The 20,785-nt window shown below is 40.7% G+C and overlaps 2 protein-coding genes and 1 long non-coding RNA gene across 4 annotated transcripts in view; 2 read left to right on the top strand and 1 right to left on the bottom strand.

Moving 5' to 3' along the window:
- The window catches only part of LOC120489757 (uncharacterized), a 28,569-nt gene extending 25,615 nt beyond the window's left edge, over positions 1-2,954 (top strand). Inside the window, exons 5-6 of the mRNA XM_089132767.1 lie at positions 2,614-2,816; positions 2,947-2,954. Coding sequence (XP_088988893.1) covers positions 2,614-2,816; positions 2,947-2,954 — 211 coding nt within the window. The remainder of the gene's footprint in view (positions 1-2,613; positions 2,817-2,946) is intronic.
- Positions 2,955-13,916: 10,962 nt separating this feature from the next.
- LOC120476316 (uncharacterized) lies at positions 13,917-16,203 on the top strand. 2 transcript variants are annotated; one of them, XR_005622114.2, is made up of 7 exons: positions 13,917-14,123; positions 14,630-14,687; positions 14,912-14,982; positions 15,164-15,287; positions 15,590-15,629; positions 15,757-15,817; positions 15,920-16,203. It is a non-coding gene; the product is annotated as an uncharacterized LOC120476316 (long non-coding RNA). The 2 variants fall into 2 exon arrangements; XR_005622112.2 differs by lacking the exon at positions 14,912-14,982 and having other exon boundaries at positions 13,923-14,123; positions 15,920-16,200.
- A 1,133-nt stretch (positions 16,204-17,336) lies between these two features.
- On the bottom strand, positions 17,337-18,841 carry LOC148995894 (uncharacterized). Its single transcript, XM_089132777.1, has 4 exons — positions 18,607-18,841; positions 18,372-18,519; positions 17,745-17,949; positions 17,337-17,659 (listed from the first exon to the last, which is right to left on the bottom strand). The coding sequence occupies exons 1-4, from the start codon at positions 18,648-18,650 to the stop codon at positions 17,337-17,339; spliced, it is 720 nt and encodes a 239-aa protein (XP_088988903.1). The 5' UTR covers positions 18,651-18,841.
- Positions 18,842-20,785: the final 1,944 nt, after the last annotated feature.

Raw genomic sequence — 20,785 nt, forward strand, 5'->3', positions numbered from 1 at the left:
TTTATTCAAACGCTTATAACTTTGGGTGTGGTACACTTATTTTCACGGGAGTCATATTTTTGAGGTCCTGAATCGTTGCCGAGTCCAACGATACCAAATATGTCGGGTTTCGTCTCACGGATGGCGTAGCGTAGCGATTTAGCGCGAAAAAAACACTTGGCGATATCTTCAAAACCGCTGTTCCGATCGAGACGAAACCACCGCCAGAAACACGGAATCATAGCTTGTTAACTATACGCTAATGCCCAAATGCGTAAATATTGATAGTAAGGGGTAGTAAAATTCAAACAAAGTCATGTGTCAGTCATTTTTTACGTGTTTTTTCATATAAATGTTTATAACTCGGAAGTAAATTGAGATATTTGCACCAAAATTGACACACATATGTATGGGGTCACTCTGAGGACACATAAAAAAAATTGTGGGACTGAGCCTCTTGGTGGCGCTATAATAGAACAAAACGTGAAATTCCCATTGACTTCAATACAGTTTTGTGAAATACAATGCTATACTAAACAAATGCTTTGGTCTAACATTACGAAACTCAGTGTGTGCCATAAGCAGCATGCCCTGAAGGTACTCAAAAGATTTTGAGACAGCGCCACCTGTTGGTCAAAAGTTATAATTAATTTCTGAGAACGCTAATAACTTTTGAATAAATTTGCCTATTGCAATGAAACTGATCTTAATAGATTCCTTGGGTTATGCCGAAAACATAGATATCAGGTTTTGCATAATCAGCCAAACTTCCTGTCCGCCATCTTTATTTCTTTGAAAAGCCTTCTTTTTCGAACTCCTCCTAGACCGTTTGTCCGATTTTCACGAAAATTTAATCGCATCATCTCCAGACCGTGCCGACTAAAAGTTATGAATTGCACGATGATAGATAAAACCGTTTTCGTATACCACAGCATCAAAGTTTAGGCATGCTGCCAAAATTACTATTTAGGCTTTATCTCTGCAATGCCTTCACATTTTGACACCAAACTTTGCATGTGTCATTGTCACCTCCCTCTGACCACATCACATCTATTTCGTAACTGCGCCACCTATTGTTCGAAAGTGATAACCCATTAAATCATCTTACAAGTTAATGTTTATGTGATTTTTTTAGCCATTTGCCCAAAGTTCTCTCAAAATGCCCTTAATTGCTCCTTGCTGCAGTTGGTCTGCCACTCCTTGCCATTTTGGCATATGTTGCCGCTTCTTGCGCTTGGCCCCGGTAATGGCTGCTTGCAGCTATATTTGGTGTTGTGTTTCTTTGAACCATTTTACTGTCATTTCTGTGATTGGTTTCTCTTACTTTCTTTAGAGCTTCTGCATATGATACCTTATTCAGAAACCTAACTTTCTGGGCTTCTCTGGCTTCTCTTTGTACTTCACATCCTCCAAAGGCTGCACTATGCTCTCCTCCACAGTTACAGCATTTAATCTTTGCATCTTTTTCACATTTACCATACTCGTGCTGACCTCCACATCTAGCACACCTTAGCTTTCCTTTGCACTGCTGTGCTGTGTGCCCCATTCTCTGGCATTTGTAACATCTGAGAGGTTTAGGAATATACTCTCTCACACTGTAATTCATATATCCCATTTGCACTGCCTTCGGGAGGGTTCTCTCGAATTGAACTACCACAGATAATGTTTCTTTTAATGTTCCATCTCGTTTAGTTTTTAGCCGTGTAGCCTCAACTATTTTGCCTCCCTGTATCTCTTTTTTGACGTCGTCCATTGACATACTCAATGGGACTCCTGAGATAACTCCTCTCACCTTTGCCATTGCTCCAGGGATGTGAGCCTTCATCCTTTCCCCTTGTAGTGAGGACATACTAAGAATTTTTTCTTGTTGTTGTTTATTGGTTGCATGAATCAGTATTCTTTTATTATTCATAAACCTTGCAAATTTAATTTTACCAATCTCCTTCTCGATCGCCTTGGTAAGTTTGATTGGGTGATAGTGTCCACCATCCTGATTAAATTCAATTATAACTTTCCATTCGTTTTCTTGTGCTGACTCTACATTCCCCATTTTTTGTTTCTCATACTGGTTAGCTCTCAGTTTCTTGCTCATGCTTCCCTCACCAGCCTCGCTATGTTCCGACCAACTTTTCCTTCTATTTCTTTCTCTCATAGCCCTTTTCATTTTTGCAGATCTGGATATCATCCAATCCATTTCATCCTCATCTGATTCTGAACTATTTGACATGACGTTACATTCACAGTACAGTTTATGCAGATCCGCCAAAACCAAAAAACAATCAAAATTCCCACGCTCACGCTCCTCTCTCTGTCAGCCGTCCCGCCGCCCAGCGCCCTTTTCTCCCTCCTGTCTGTCTCCTTTTATCTTGTTTATCTTGACTCGTCAAACAGGAAACCTGTGTGAGTGCCGCTCCTCTCTCTCTCGCACCTGCAGGGCATTAGCGCTAATCAGTGCGGGCATGGTTCCATCACGCCCGGAACTGCAGTGGTGTGTTGCACACAATCCGTTCCCCTAGGGAACTTGCAACTCTGAGGAGGGTTCCGATCGCCAAGCGATTTTGTCACCCGTGACATCTGCACACATTAACAGTTTCTAATTATTTAACATGTGCATGTGACATTTGTCTTTCACAGACACAGAGATGATGAGGCTGGACTGGACAGTGTGTTCGAGAAGATCGAGGAGCTTGTCCTGGCTGCTCAGGGTTTGTCTGAGGTGACAACTGCCATTCAGGGACTCTCTGATCTGGTCCATCGAAACAGGAACACAACATTGGTACTGACTGAAGAACAGTCCAGGAATGTTAGGGATACATTCACTTGTCTGGTTTGCAGAGGTAAGTCTTGTCCTTAGGAAGACACAAAATTATGTGTTCACCCTGAAAAACATATTGTTGTTGTTTGCTGGAATTTATGATGTAGTCATTTAAAATCTTAAGTGTCCTGCTCCTTGTGTTCTTTGTGTAGCCAGTTGAGATTAAGGAAAACAATACATAAAAGCAAAGCCATTCCTTAAGCATAATTCAGGAATTTACATCTGTGATATTAAGTGGTACGGGGTGTGCTTGGAGCATCTGTAGACAGAATTTGTTATTTTTTTGTTAAAACTTATCTCATACATGGACTCTTATATAGGACCGCCTTTATTATATAAAGGATGCTTTTTGAAACGCTGTCTGACATTCAATTGGAAAAATATTTTTCATTCTTCATTTAGTATATCTTGTATTGTGTTTTCAGACCTCTAATATTTATTTCTTACGCTGGCAGGAATCATAAACGATCCAGTATTTGCGGCATGCTGCGGAAGTTTGGTTGGATGCAGATCCTGCACTACTGTGTGGCTTCAGACTTCCTCAATGTGTTTGAAGTGTCGAGCAGATAATTTTTCGATCAACATTCACAGAGTCACTGGCCTTTTCTGGTGTCGTAAATGTCATGAAAGAGCTGGCACACGAAGAGTAAATGCTGCTTTTCTTCTTGCCATTAATCCTTACTTGTCTGTTATATCATGTTATGAATATTTTTGATATTGAGGATTGTTGTTTTATATGTTGCATCAATTTTCTTAGCTCTGGAGTTTTATGTTACATCATTGTTCCCACCTCACAGTAGTTTTATTAGAGCTAGTAGGCCTACAGTAACTGTGGCAAGATGTTTTTATTCTACATTATTGTTCACAGTCCACAGTGATTTAATAAGAGCTACTAGGCCTAAACGTGGCAATGTGTTGTGACAGGCTGTTCTGTGGAGATTTGCAAAGCTTGTCTTACTTTGTTTACACAATTTGTGTTTCTGTACAAAAGCAAAATAAATGTTTTTTTTTCTCCATAAAACGACGCTGTGAATAAAGTTTAATATGGAGACAATGACAGTAAATTGATTTATTAATGGCAACAAAATAAGCAGTTGACATATAACAGTGACACTTGTATACATGTAGCAGTTTTACTCTGGTTGTGTTTATTTTCTATTCAATGAAGACAACGCCGATTGAAGAGGTCTCAGGATCTTTATTCTGCAGAAATACAGAGCACAATTAATACTCTTTTTTCCGTGGGATACACGTCTCTCCCTCTCAGTCTCATACAGCTCATACAGCACAGAGAAAGCAGAACGCTCGTCAGATGAGCGAGAGAGAGCACACCCGACCCCGTCAGCGGAAAATGTGCTTCTCTAGATGTTAATTTAATCAGCTAATAGTTACAAAACATAGGGCAAATAATAAAATTAAATAAAATCACAAAATACAGTACGCCACAAAGCATATAGGTCACCCTTAAATGACATACAAAATAATATAAAAGGGAAAACATAATGTCTTCACCACTTACTTGCAGAAGTAAACACATTAAATGGAGAAAAATGTCAAATTTAGGGTTAAATTACACAAAACACAGGTTAATTGCACAATCACATCACTTTTGCATACAGACCTCACTTTTTTGTATGTATCAAACACATTTCAAACATTTCTCAACATAAAACACAATAAACAGTTTAACATACCTGCAGAAATACAGAGCACAATTAATACTCTTTTTTCCGTGGGATACACGTCTCTCCCTCTCAGTCTCATACAGCTCATACAGCACAGAGAAAGCTAGTAAGCAAAACCAGTCTCGGTAAAACACTCAAGAAATTAACTACATTCAATTTCATGACATCACATTTCACTTAAACATTGTTTATCTCATGAAATAAGTCGATTACATAGTTAAATATACTTCAAAATGTTCTTACCAGAACGCTCGTCAGATGAGCGAGAGAGAGCACACCCGACCCCGTCAGCGGAAAATGTGCTTCTAAATATGGCGCTGATCGCACATCGCACGAGCTATCGTTGCGTCACCAATATGTGCCCCATATACAACAGTATTCTGCATAATTGGTTCCCACTAGAACTATGTACATTTTATCGGATTACAACTCACACAAAATACGAAAACAAAAATAGTTAAGTTTTGATGAAGTTCACTAACAATCTTAATTATATTTCACAATTTTTTTTAAACCAGCTACATACTCCCCGCTGAACTTCACAAAACTAGTTCAATATGGATAAGTAGCCGTTCAAAAAGCTACACACAGAATCAACAATTGACTCTCAACACACTTGAAACAGCAACATATGCTTCCCAAACCACAGGGAAAGTGACCCAAGCAGGCTGATCAGACCAACAAAGGGAACACTTGTAAATAGGGTGCCCCAAACACCACTACTTAAGCGTCTATGTGACAGTTACTTTCTTTTTCTAAATTGTGAATTACGGCTCTGCCAACTCAGTGGGAGATTTTGAATAGGCTCAAAGGAAACACTCCCATACTACTCATGTGACTGTTCAATCCATTTTATGACAATAAAGACCCTGCAACTCCATTAACTGAACTGGTCATAGTCATTTTTTGGGTCATGTTCTGGATTAATCTGTTCACAGGATTCACAAGCCTGCCAAACCTGGTTCTGACTTGAGTAACCACCTGATTAGGAGGCGAAGCCACAGGATCAGAGGACTGTATATCGTCAAATGAACCTCCCACTGGAGCTGATGTCACTGTATCATGTATCAATCCTCCATTACTTGAACGTTCAGAAACATTATCACATCCGAAAGAATCATCCATAGTTGTTGAAAGCACAGATTGAGCAGAATCAGGATCCACTGCTACTGGAGGGAAACTCTCTCTCTTAGAGGATGTCCTGCCCAAGTCAGCATTTGGAGCCACAGCCCCTGCTACCCAGCTGGCAGTTCGATCAGCGTTGCTGTATTCAGACATGGGTGTTAGAGCATTGCTCAAAACTACTTCACTGCAATCATCAACTGATTCAGTGCCTCCACTGAATGAGGGTTCAATTTCCTCAAACTCGATAGGCAGAAAGTTTGCTTGGAGGAGCAAGTTTCTATGAACAGTCTTTTCCTGACCAGTGTGGGTGTTGCAGATTCGGTAGGTGTGACATTGAGGATTAAAGGCAACGACTGTATATGGAATGGACTCCCACTTATCTGCCAATTTCTTACGACCACGCTCACCCTTGTTGGCAAGCAATACTTGATCCCCAACTTCAATACTGCGACCTTTAGCCCTCTTGTTGTACAAGTCTGCCTGGCGTCGCTGACTGGCCTCAGCATTCTTCTGAGCAAGTATCAAAGCTTCTTTCAAGTCATTCCTCAATCTCTTCACGTACACATCATAGTCAATGACAACGTCATCCCTCTCCACAGTGCTGAACATTACATCCACTGGGAGTCTTGGAATCCTGCCGAACATCAAATAAAAAGGTGCAAATCCAGTAGACTCATGGGCGGTGCAGTTATAAGCAAAGGTCAGCGATTGCAGCATCTGCGGCCAGTGTTGCTTTGCCCTAGGTGGCAGCGCCCTGATCATACCGCCCAGAGTTCTGTTGAATCGTTCAACATGACCGTTACCCATAGGATGATACGCGGTAGTTCTAGACTTCCTCACTCCAGCAACGAGTAGCAATTCATGAATAAGTTGGCTGCAGAAATTGGCACCTTGGTCCGAATGGATCCTCTCTGGGAAACCATATACACAGAAGTATCTGTCCCACAATAGCCGTGCAACTTGTTTCGCCGATTGGTCTTTACAAGGGAAAGCATGGGCCATCTTAGTAAAATGATCATGTTAGGACCAGGACATCCATGCTGCGACCACTGGAATTCTCCGCAGACCAAAAGTCTATGCAAACCAATTCCAGGGGGCTTGATGTTTTGATGCTTTCCAGAGGAGCTCTCCCTTCAGGTTCTGGAGTTTTGCTAACCCCACATCGTTTGCAACATTTAACATGTTCACGCACATCCCGTTCCAAACTGACCCAAAAGAACCTCTGTCTCGCAAGGGATAAAGTCCTACCCTGACCTTGATGCCCAGCTTCATCATGAATTCCCTCAAGAACCTGCTTCACCAGCGAACTTGGAACAACATACTGTAGCCTCCTTTTTTTCGTCAGGACATCCTTGGACACTCTGTAGAGTATTCCATCAAGCATTTTGAACTTCTCCCACTGTTTAAGTGTCTTTATTACCTTGTGAGTTTCCCCAGTTCTCTCACGTCTAGATGGCTTCCGTCCTCTACTTACATAGAACAAGACCCTTGACAGCGTTGAATCATCCTGCTGCTTCTCCTGTAATTCCCTCAAAGAAAAAACAGGCAGAGGATTAAGACCTGGAGACCATAACTGGTGTGTATCCTGAGTGAGCCACTGGGCCGCTCGATCTCTTGTGCCTACTTCCCACTCTGTGTGAACATCAAGGATTGCTGACACCTCAACACTGGTAAGTGAACATGATTCAGAGAATACAGAGGGACAATGTTCAACATTACAGGTGTTTGCGCTCAGCCTGAACACTTCTTGAATGATGTTATCATGGACTTGCTCGGCCTCCTCAAGTAGCGCACTATACGGCTCTGACATCATCCTCTGACTGACACAATCACGGATGAAGGGTTGCCTACTCAAAGCATCTGCGACCACATTTCTACTGCCGGGTATGTATTGGATGCTGAAACTATAGGGGGCCAGCTTAGACACCCACCTCTGCTCACACGCATCAAGCTTTGGCTTTGTCATGATGTATGTTAAGGGATTGTTATCCGTCCAGACAGTAAAGTCATGTCCCTTCAACCAGTGACTGAACTTGTCGCAGACGGACCACTTCAGGGCCAAAAACTCAAGACGATGAGCAGGGTATTTAGCTTGTGCACGAGTGAGAGCTTTACTGGCAAAGGCAATAGGACGTGCCTTAAATTCCCCTTCTGGTACTTGTGACAGTACAGCTCCTAATCCATCCATAGACGCATCTGTACATAGAACGAATGGTCGGCTGAAGTCAGGGTGAGCTAGCACAACAGATTCTAACAGAGCTGTCTTTAGTTTTTGGAACGCCACACTCTGTTCATCTTTCCAATCACTGGGATTCAGTCTCCTAAATGATGCAGTGCCTCTCACAGTGGCCTTTTTTCCTCTGGGTGCAGCTGTCAAGGTGAACAATGGCTTCGCTATACTGGAGCAGTTTGGAATGAAGTTTTGATAATATAGCACCATTCCCAAAAATGACCTTATCTTTTTCTGCGAAGGTGTCACTCCATCTGGCATCATCAGGTCAGATTCAGATATGGCAGAAATGGCACTAACTTTGTCTGGATCCGTTGCCACTCCAGTGTTGTCAATGACATGCCCCAGAAATTTCACACTTCTCCTCAGAAAATGACACTTTTTCGGGGCTAACTTCAGTCCATGTGCCCTGAGCCTAGCGAACACCAGCTCAAGCCGCTCAATGGCTGCCTCCTCACTTGGAGCGTACACCAGAAGGTCGTCGAGATAGCATAACAACGTGAGGAAGTTCTGATCCCCGAAGATGTTGATCATGAGCCGCATAAAGCTGGCTGGACTGTTACAAAGCCCCTGCGGCAGACGGTTGAATTCATACAGACCCATAGGAGTCGTGAAGGCAGTGAACTTCTTGTCTTCTTCAGACATCATGACGTTATAAAAACCAGAGGTTAAGTCCATCGCACTAAAGAAGACATTCCCTCCTAGGGCTGCTAAACAGTCTGCCTGATGAGGCAAGGGGTGGGCGTCCTTAACAGTTCGAGCATTTAGCCAGCGGTAGTCCACACACACTCTAAGGTCCCCATTCTTCTTCCATACCAACACAAGTGGAGAGGCCCACTCACTATTGGACTTGCGTATGATTTCCTGTTCCTCCATTTCAGAGAGAACGCTCCTGAGCTTCTGGTACTGTGCCGGTGGAACACGGCGGTATGGAAGTCTGAATGGACGATCGTCTGACAAACGAATATGGTGGACAAACTCATTAGCTTTTCCGCAATCCAGTTTGTGTTTGGAAAATACGTCCTCATACCTCCCAATGAGCTGTATCAGCTGACCTTTCCAATAATGGGATACTTCACAAGACTCGATGTCTAAATCACCAAGACCAAGTTTCTGCAGATTTTTACTTGGCCCCAAGTCAGTACAACCTCCCTCATCAATTCCTCCGATGCTCTGGCTCTGCACACTCACCATCTCATTACTGTTGTGATTAGAATGCACACTGAGATCCTCAACAGCTATAACAGGGAAGACATCGGCAATTTTCGAGTTCCTTCTCAGTGTAATAGCCTTATCAAGGGGATTCATGATTCTGACTGGGACCCATCCATCTCCAGACATAGAGGCTATGACTCTTCCCACCATGATACCTTTCTTGTGGGTCTGTGATTTTGGTGGCTCAATCACAATAGTACTTCCCATGGAAATAGGTGTGTTCGGAGGAAGTTTTCCCCACACGAGGTGTTCTTGTCGGGGCAACAAAGTGACGGCCTGAGCCAATTTTGCTGTGCCCACAATATCAGGAATTACATGACCCTTCCACCTGTTAATACCTGACAGCATGTTCAGAAACTGCTCGACTTCAGGTTCACCAGATGACTCAGGGCGATTCATGACGTTCCAATAGCTAGGAGTTTGCTTGAGTTGAGTGAGGATGAATTTAATGACATTAGTACCCAGAATCAACTGATCCCTCTGTCCCGGGACAACAAACGTGGGTACACTCACCAATGTGCCACACACATTCATCTGCAACTGATAGACCCCCTTCGGTCTGACTCGAACACCTCCACAGCCAACAAGAAGAACATCCATGTGCGACTGGTCAACCTGTGCAGACATCCCCATACTCAACAGTTCATGCTCTGTGTCCTCATTGATTGTGCACGCCATAGATCCACTATCCATCAGCGCTTGAACTGGAACTTTGTCATTCAACATTACTGAAGTATAGAACAGACTGTCTGCCTTCTCCAACTTCGTGACATTCTGAAATAAGACGATACCATCATCAGAGACAGACTTGCAACATTCATCATAAACCGAAAAATCATCGTCCACATTGAGGGTTTGATGCTTTGCACTCACATAATCCCCTCCCATACGTGAGTGAATTAGTTTCCCTGAGCGTGCGGGTCAGAAGCAGATGGACTAGCAGAGCTGACAACGTTGATGCATTGCTTCTGCTGATGCCCAATCTCCATGCATGACAAACATCTCCTTTCTCTCATACAATGTGAACGGGTGGAGTGATTCCTATCACCGCAGACTCTGCACGGGGAAAAACTGCGCCACTGAGTTGTTCTCTGTCGTGGGGCAGGAGCAGTCTGACTAGTGCGCTCCAATACCCTTTCCAGCATACTCAAGACGCGTTCCAAAGTGCCAGACTCCGAAGTTGCAGGAACGGCAGTCTTCGAACAATTTACAGGGACATTAATAGGTGTGTCCGATTTCAAAGTCTCTCCCTCTGTGACAGCATGAGGGTAGGTTGATAATTTAGCTGCAGCGACTTGGACCACATTAACATTATGTGCGACTGTAGACAGCTTTTTAGACTGAACTTCCCTCTGGTGCTCGTCAATGGCTTCTTGAATTTCTGCAACTGACCATTTACTGATAGGTTTACATCGAAACATGCTAGAAAGGTTCGGCTCCGAACAGTTTCTGATGAACATCATTGCGATTTCTGAACTCATGTCTTTCATCCTTTCGCCTTTTTTCTGCAAATGGCTACCTGCTAACTCAGCAGCTGCGTTCAATCTTACCCAGTAATCAACAGGGCACTCATTTACCATGGGTCGCGTTGCGTAAAAGTCAGCTAGCGGTAGACATGATCCAGGACTTTCACTGAAGTAACGCCTCAACACTTCATAGATGGTTACAGGGGAGACGGCTTCGTCAGGGCTGCTTTTGAGTCTGACCTTGACAATGCTCTTAGCCCTGCCTAGCAGGTGGCTCAGTATCTCGTCTACTTGATCTGTGTCAGAGCAATCCGCTTTGCGGAGATACAATTCCATTAACTCAATCCATTCCTGAACCGTATATTTGTCTGTGCCATCTCCTCTAAACATTGGGGGCTCTTTGACGTCTGGCTTGACCATCAGGGTGACATTAGTGAGATTGCGGCTAGTGATAGAGGGTTCTGGCGCAACAGCACCTAATGGGACTGAACTGGAGGGTGTGACAGGGCTTTGGCTAGCTAACAGCCGTGTGACGATGGACTCCCCTATTTGACTGCCTAATTCACCGATAAGATCACGTAACTGCTCTGCAATGTTATCATTAGCATCACTAGGAGTAGAGGCAGTCGGCCCAACAGAATGTTTAGGTACGGTATCAGACGATTGGGGACTGTAGACTAATACCCTTGGTTTACCAATGACAGGTTCGTCCACCCTCAACAACCCTCTACCCCTCCCAAGATATGGAGTTATCATGTCATAGTCTTTCCTTACACCAGCCATAGTATCAATTTACAACAATGACAGGAAAAAAAAAACTGGTCCAATGAATGTCCAATAAGTAAGAGGAGGAAAAACAACAGTTCGATAAGTCAGTCCACAAGAGCAAAAGTTTTTTTTTTTTTTTTTACAGTTACCAGTTCAATGGCGAAATCGATTCCACAGCTTCCGCATGAAGCATCCAGGCATCACAAACTCGTTGCACCACTCCGGCGATCGGCTGCGGCCAATCCAGTTGATCCAGTAGGTCACGGCACCATTTTTATGTAGCAGTTTTACTCTGGTTGTGTTTATTTTCTATTCAATGAAGACAACGCCGATTGAAGAGGTCTCAGGATCTTTATTCTGCAGAAATACAGAGCACAATTAATACTCTTTTTTCCGTGGGATACACGTCTCTCCCTCTCAGTCTCATACAGCTCATACAGCACAGAGAAAGCAGAACGCTCGTCAGATGAGCGAGAGAGAGCACACCCGACCCCGTCAGCGGAAAATGTGCTTCTCTAGATGTTAATTTAATCAGCTAATAGTTACAAAACATAGGGCAAATAATAAAATTAAATAAAATCACAAAATACAGTACGCCACAAAGCATATAGGTCACCCTTAAATGACATACAAAATAATATAAAAGGGAAAACATAATGTCTTCACCACTTACTTGCAGAAGTAAACACATTAAATGGAGAAAAATGTCAAATTTAGGGTTAAATTACACAAAACACAGGTTAATTGCACAATCACATCACTTTTGCATACAGACCTCACTTTTTTGTATGTATCAAACACATTTCAAACATTTCTCAACATAAAACACAATAAACAGTTTAACATACCTGCAGAAATACAGAGCACAATTAATACTCTTTTTTCCGTGGGATACACGTCTCTCCCTCTCAGTCTCATACAGCTCATACAGCACAGAGAAAGCTAGTAAGCAAAACCAGTCTCGGTAAAACACTCAAGAAATTAACTACATTCAATTTCATGACATCACATTTCACTTAAACATTGTTTATCTCATGAAATAAGTCGATTACATAGTTAAATATACTTCAAAATGTTCTTACCAGAACGCTCGTCAGATGAGCGAGAGAGAGCACACCCGACCCCGTCAGCGGAAAATGTGCTTCTAAATATGGCGCTGATCGCACATCGCACGAGCTATCGTTGCGTCACCAATATGTGCCCCATATACAACAGTATTCTGCATAATTGGTTCCCACTAGAACTATGTACATTTTATCGGATTACAACTCACACAAAATACGAAAACAAAAATAGTTAAGTTTTGATGAAGTTCACTAACAATCTTAATTATATTTCACAATTTTTTTAAACCAGCTACATACACGTAAAGTAAAACTTGTTTGGTAAATACCATCAGGGTATATTTACACCCTTTACTGTTGTAGTACCTGCATAATGGTGTACAGAGAGATGTCCATCAATCTAACAAGGCTCCTCACAATCCAGTGCACATGAAATTAGGAACAAGTCTTTGTTACATCAATTACGTAGATCAACACTGCATGAAAAGTGGGATTTTCGTCAGTAAGCGGCACTGTAGATTGTCGTGAAAGTTCAGGTTTATGACTGCACACGGCAATTTACAGGCAACACCCAAAACTGCCATGAATTGCCGGAAATTGACGTAGGCCTTGCTTGCTAGTTGTCCCCCCATGACCCCCCTTTTCCTAAATCTAGAGGAGGCTTTGACATGTAAATGAAAATGCTGTGAGCTATACACATGCAAATAAGGGTAGGGGAGTTTCACCCCAGGTAACATTTTTCTGAAAGATATACCTCATTCTAGGACAATCTCTGGTAGAAATAGATTTTTTTTTTTTTTTACATTACACATAATGCACAACAATTACAACAATAGCATATCCAAAAAGATAACAATCAACAAATAATAATTTCACTATAAATGGATAAGAAAAAATAAAAATAGGACAGAATTGAAAAAATAAAATAAAAAGGGGAAAAGGACTATCTATTATGTATAATATAATGATTTAAGAGAAAGCTAGAAACCAGTAATTTGTACTACTTAAAGAAAGAAAATAGCATACACATTAATTCACTTTTCAATTAGCTTCAATATTCTTTAGTAAATACAATTGTATCACTACATTTTTTATCGATAGAGAGACTCAATATACAACGGAAAATCAGACCAAAAAAAAAAAACTTCAAACAAGGTTTAGAATTATTCATTTTACTCTTATGAATATGAAATTTACCTAATAAAATTATAGGATTCATGATAACATTTACAGAAGCAGTTTTAAAATTATATGATAACATCTTTGGATGTTAATTCACAGTTATAACCAGATGGGGTTTTTTTGTTTTTTTTTACTGGTTTATTTATTTTAAGTAGCCTAATCAAGTTATTTATTTATGCACACCCTGTTTGTATTTTTCATTTCATGGTAGCCTATATTAGGTCTATCCACCTTATTCCTAATTTAAAAAGAACTAACAGCAACAGAAAAGTCATGGACAGCCGAGGACAACTCTATCAAGAGCTTTGATTTCAACCACAGTCGAAATCCAGTGAACGTCACTCTGATTGGCTGAGGCAGCATATCATCATAACCCAACCTGTAACGCCAGCCACTCTGATAGGCCGAGGCAACATGCGAGCCATGTGGCGCGAGCGGCGCGATTCAGCGTGTTTTTCACATGGTTGGTTTTTCAAGCAGAAAATAACGGCACAGATGCAAAACCCCAATAAAGGAAGCAGAAAATAACGGCACAGATATTCAGCCTACATCGCCGTCATGATCACTGGTGAACCCATCTCCTCTAAATTGAAGGTAAGTTCGTCCAATCTAGTGAATTCTATGTCCATGTCTACTTATAGTGTTTGGTAGTTTAGCGTTATTGTCTTAAACTTCACAAACCTGCTGTGATTACTGCCGCGAATGTTCAAGGGTGTTAACCTTAACGGCACAGTTTTTTTGTTTTGCGTTAGCTTGCTGCTCTTAATTGTTTTTTAGTTTCATGTCAATTTGGGACACTAAATTGTATTTTGCACGTTGTTATCTGGCTGCTAGGTAGCTACCATTCTTAGCTAGTAATCAAACTAACTCGTATTGGGTGTTCAACGGGCTTTTCCCAATGCGTTTACTCTGAATATCGTCAGAAATTATGGAAAAATTATATGTGCCAGGATCATACAAACTCAAAGTTCGTAATGTGCTTGTATGCTCTAGTGTAGGCTATCCTTGTTTGTAAAACTGCAACGCTGTTGTGTGATGGAGTGAAATCTTTAACTCCATCTGTTTGTGATGTTTGTTAACGCATTTGTTTTGTCTCTCAGGTGCTGTAAGCCGGAGTGAGGTGCCCTTCCCTGATAGGAGAAAAAACACCTAAACAAGGTAACGTTACGTGTTGTGATCTCATCCTCTTTTCTTTTGATCAGGCCCCAGTCAAATAAACAGTAAAACTAAACTAATTTGGTATTAACGTCTGTGTTTACGGATGACTTTGAGAGTAAGACAGTGGTGAAAACGCCAAAGAGAACTGGAACATGGCATGTTATATTCATTAATGTTTGGCCAAGTTTAAATGTTACTAGGTCCAGTGTTCGATTCACCATCAGGTCCTGCACAGAGATTGTTCGAGGCACACCTTCAGGTCCAGACATGATGGGTCACGGCACGTACAGTGATGGTGCGAGGCACACAGTCTTCAAATCACTGCTATTACTTTGAATCTGAATCAGAAAGAGCTTTATTATCTAGTGTGCTTGCCTTGCACACATAAGGAATTTGTTTGTGTGCTGAGGCTTCCAGTGCACATATACTAACACAACAGGAAACGTATTATAATTACAAAATTATTTTAATTTCAGGTATAACCATATGGAACTAATAAATCCATGAAGACCGATCCCGTAGTGATGCCCCCAGTCCCCCGCCCAGGTCCAGACATGATAAAAGAGTACAGCGCAGTGATCTCAGCACATGACAGGCACGGTGAGTTGTCGGCTGCGTTCACATTAAGCTCATTTAGGATTATTTTGCTATTCAGGTGGTGGTCATATGACCCTGGATGCCTGTTACACAGTGTACACATTGCTTTGAACAAGAAATCAAGTAATTTAGAATTTTTTTACAAATAAGGCCGCAATTTTCATCAAAGTACTTTGCAGTTCACCAAGTTTTATAGATGTATCTCTAATTGTTACAATATTGCAGATTCATTATTTATCATCTTATAAATATGTTCAGTTTCATCATTTGATAATAACTTGTATAACACATTTTTTGTGGTGTAGATGCAGTGACTGAGACTGGGAGATGCAGTGACTGAGACTGGTAAGTATTGATCTATTGGCAGTGGAGAAGACACTTTTAATAGACACCTTCTCTCTTGTGAGCTAGCAAACTTTGCTATTCTAATTAGAGCATTGCAAACCTCACCAAATGTGTTTGTTTATTTCAGTGTTCCAGAAAAATGTCCTGAAACTACTGGTCGACATCCGCCATCGCCTGAAGGAAACCAGGTAGTGGATGCAAAGGAAACATATTTTTGCTTACAAATGTGGGGACTTGGGGCAGATTGCCTTTGCATACATCTAAATCATTGGTCTTTTTCAACTTTGCAGAAGGGATCATGAAATTTGGTTCCATAGCCACTGAGGTGTATGTACATCAAGGTGAACGTGTGTGAGCACCTCAAGCACGCGTCGCAAAGACTTGGAGGTGGAGGATTCACTACGCCCCGATGAGCCTACAGGACTTGAATTAAGAGTTTTAAAGGGATAGTTCACTTTAAAATTAATTTTTGATATGTTTTAGCTTACCTCAAGGGCATCCAAGATGTAGGTGTCTTTGTTTCCACAGTAGTTTCAATTTTTATATTTTTACGTCAAACCATTCTTGTCTGTCAGTCATATAATGGAAATCTATGGGGATCTCTTAAAAGAGCATGCACAGAGAAATCCAGATTAAACATGATTTAATGACTCGTAACTGTAAGTACACATTGATGGCTTAAGATACGAAACGAGCGGTTTGTGTGAGAAAATGAACAGTGTGTGTATATATATATATATATATAAACTGTTTGTTTTCTCTCACAAATCGCTCATTTCGTGTCTTAGGCCATCAATGTGTACTTAATTTATGAGTCATTAAATCATGTTTAATTTGGACTTCTCTGTGCATGCTCTTTGAGGTGGTGACCATAGACCTCCATTATATGACTGACAGACAAGAACGGTTTGACCTAAAAATATCAAAATTGAAAATATTGTGGAAACAAAGACACCTACATCTTGGATGCCCTTGAGGTAAGCTAAAACATATCAAAAATTAATTTCAAACTGAACTATCCCTATAAATTACATCCTTATTATTTGTTCATAATTCTGCCTCCACTGTACATTGTGTTTGATATATCTGGTGCCCAATTCTGATGCCATTCAGGGCAATTTATTTTTGAATAAAGATGCAATATATTATTGATTTATTTGTATAACTGTAGTGCTGTATGTATGTTATCCCATGTTTCCAGAGGGTGGAGGACATGTTTTCTGTGCTTTGAAGATGTTCTCCTATGCTTTGTACATTGTGTGTTTGTTCTAATAAAGCTATTTCTTTGAATAAACAGTATCTGGCATATGTTCCTTTCCTCAATAAATTCATGTCCTTGATGGTAATAATAGTTTAGTCCATAGGATAACAATGACATGAATATACAACATAATAGCATATCATATGAATATATATAAATAAATTATTATTATTATAATTTTATGTAAGCTGACCAATAATAACAGATCTGCCAACCAATCACGAGTGACTTTCTTGTTTAAATGTAGTGAATTTCAACCAATACTGAGTGAGGAAATTCAAGCCATTCTCTGGCAAGGCGCGCGCAGTGCTGCTATTCATATGCTAATTAGGGCCATTCACACCTCCGCGAGCGCTCCATGCATACGTCATGGTTCGTTTCCGTCAATATGTGGCACAGTGGAACGCGACGTTCACAGTCTGTAAATTGTCGTTAACTGCCGAAAATTAGGGAGATTTCCGACAGTTTACGGGGACGAAAATCCCACTTTTCATGCAGTGCAAGGCCTCTTTGAAGGGAGCATAGTTGTAATTGACAGCACTGTCAAAAATAACTGAAAGGTCAGGGTAATAACGTGCAAAGTGCTGCTCTGCTCTCACTTTGTCTGCCTCAGACAGAAAGGGGTCACTTCCGAATGAAGATACTCTGGTGAGGGAGGATCCCATGTCCCTGTCATACATGTCTGCTGCAACTGTGGCATCTGGTAGAAGATCGGTTGTGATTTTTCTTGGTGTTCCGGTCCCTGCTAGGTGATTTGGTATCCCTCTCCCTTTAACAAGACAAGAAATGTTTGTTGTGATGTTCAATGACAAAACACTTAAACTGAATAAACTTGTAAGGGAAATGTGACATACCTGGAATCCTGTGAGCATTCCATGATTTCACAAATCTGTTTATGCCAATCTGGCACATCTGGCAGGTCAGATTAGATGTGCAAAACCTTGTCAGACTGTCCTCCATATCTATGGCCTCCTGATCTTGTAGCTGGATGAGGGCCTCCTTTAGTGGATAATTCACTCTGTTGTTAATTTCTGGCCACATCCTTTCCTCTGTGTGATTCTGTGTTGTTGTTTTTTTAAAAAGGAGATGATGGAGGTCTGTTAACAATGTGTTAACAACTGTTTTTATGTTATTAACAGTTGGGAACTAGTGAATAGACTAAGAATTACCTTGTTGTGTAAAATACCCAGGACCACACAATGTTTAAAACATCATAAGATAAAAGTTCTGTATTCCAAATCCTAGAATAAGTATTATCAGAAGTACTGGTTGTAACCATTCTTGACAATTGGCCAAAGTTATTGATATATTGGAAATAATTAGATTACTCATTATGTAGTGGAGCATAAAGTAGCAAGACATGGATATGCTCAAGTAAAGTACGAGTTCCTCAGAATTGTACTTAAGTGAAGTACTTGGCTTAATATACTTAGTTACTTTTCACCAGTGGTGTAATGTTAGATGCAGATGGTTGACATTACCCTTGTTGACTGTGTTTGGAGGTATGGCTGTCTTTGCTGGTTGTGTCTATATTCTGACAGTCTCTCTTGCATGTAGAGGCACAGGTAAAACTCTTTGCCATGATTCACACGAAGTTGATCCCACATTCCATAATGTGTTACTGCAGGTCTACATAAACATAGATGAAACGCTCAGTTATTAATATTATTACAATTGATAAAATCTGTTTGATCAAACATAACATACAACACTGACCTGTACACCTCTTCATAGATGGCTAGATTGTTTTTTACAGGCATAGTCGCATTTGCAACAATTTTCTTGCTGTGTCCATCTACAGCAATCACGAGTCACTCCAAACATGACCAATTTTTCCTTTTGGTCCAAGTGCATCTTATGTCCCATATACTCAGCATTATATGGGATTGGGTTTAAGTTACGGGAACCCTATGAAAGCAAGAAAATATATTAGTCAGCATTAGATATAGGCAAGGTAAAAATTAGGTGTACATGCGCAAGGTATAGGCTACATGGCCAGAAGGGTAGACAAACCCCAGCAGACCTCTGTCGGACTCATCCTATCTGTCAGGATGGTGTAAGGCCTACTAAATCGATCCAATGGCGGTACACAATTAGAGGTGAAGGTCTCACGTGTGTTCCGTCTTTCCCATGGAAAGGGGATTTTTTTTATTAAATGCAATACATGTTATCTTATGTATTAACTCGTTTAATCTGACATAAAATTAAAAAGGTTTTTCATTGATATCTGTGCATCAATAAAACACGTTAATGTTTGATTAAAATAAAGTTAAAGTCGGTTAGAATAATCAAATATAACAATTTATTATGTCAGGTAAATGTATTATTACAATTCCATAATCATTTGAAAGATAATCAATGCACACCATCAAATGTTCTAGAACAAAGAGGAAAATCCTTTACCCGACATGTGGCTACATGAGCTGAGAGTCGCGTTACCCTCTACTCATGGGCTAATCTGAATACAGACAACCGCCCTGAGCTCTCGCTGCATTTTCCTTATACAGCATGACCTTATTTGATATGTAAAACATGAGTTTAGTGAAAATTTACTGTATTCCCCCACCATACTTACTGGGGGAAGAAGCTTGACCATCTGCTAAGAACAGTGGAAATTAGCATTCATGAATTTACACCTTTGGAAGTGCCTAGAGACCACATTCCTTTGTGTGTCAGTTATTCCTAAACTCTTAAAACATTTTTACCTTTTGTTTTACTTCTATGGGAATGAGCCATTATTACCAGTCACTCTGAGACCTATAAAACGATACTAAACAATAATCATTCACATTAAACCCATTTAAATGTCTGTGTGAGTGATCTCTGCAAGAGTGGGGGATGCGGGGTGTGTGTGGACAAGCTAATTTAAGACATACTTGGTGCCGTTCTTCATGGTAAGGGGTGCACTAAAACATGCAGTATGCATGCACTATAGAGCATTCTAAAGGACTGTGATTTGTCAACACTGCACAGACTTTTACAGCCAATGACAGGTGGGCAAGGGCGTCACTTTGTGTTGAACAGTGGTGGGTACATTTTACGGCTCAGATTAGAGTTGTGACAACACGCAGCGTATGATAGGCTACGTTACAATCCAGAATATTGGGGACACAAGAACAAGACTGGGGACATTTTCTGCAACAATTTATGGTGGAAATATCTTTATTTATAAAAAGGGAAACACAAAATTCAGGTGGCAGGTGCCGATTCAGATTCAGAATTTAAAAATATAATTGAATATAATGTTGTAATCAGTAGCTTCCTTTTAGCTTAGTTTTTTTTTTTGGAGAATGCAAATGTGTTTGATGTATATTTAAATTTATATTGCTTTTCATGTTCATAGCACTTACATTTGTTATTGAACATTTCTTGTTGTTTTCAGAACATTTGGGAGAAAAAACTGACAAAGTGATGGGACCTGTCCCCAGTGTAAATGACACCTATTCAGGCGGGCAGAATAGACTGATTTTCTAAAATTTAGTGTTAATCACCATCTAACTCAGCCAGTTAGGTGCAACATGAAGCCTTGGATGTTTTATGAATCTGGTCCCTGGAGCACATATTTTATCAGCTGGCAATTTTCATTGCACATTTAAAAGTGCAAGTTGCAACTATTATTAACAATAATTGAAAGCTGATCAGTAGCAGTAACAATAAACAGGCCTATGTGCAGTTATGTCACCAACACTCATTCATTTTGGAATATTATTAACAGTGAGGACACAAAAAGTGTCCACATCATCTCAACCACATTTATCGTCCAAAACCATTGGCAAACTGAGGTTATGTATACTGTATCAGCTGAATGAGCAAGCTTCCAGGAACTGTTACTACTACTACTACTACTACTACTACTACTACTTCTTCTTCTTCTTCTTCTTCTTCTTCTTCTTCT

Source organism: Pimephales promelas, chromosome 2 (assembly GCF_988280905.1).
Source record: "Pimephales promelas chromosome 2, fPimPro1.hap1.1, whole genome shotgun sequence".
In the NCBI taxonomy this organism is placed as follows: Eukaryota; Metazoa; Chordata; class Actinopteri; order Cypriniformes; family Leuciscidae; genus Pimephales; species Pimephales promelas.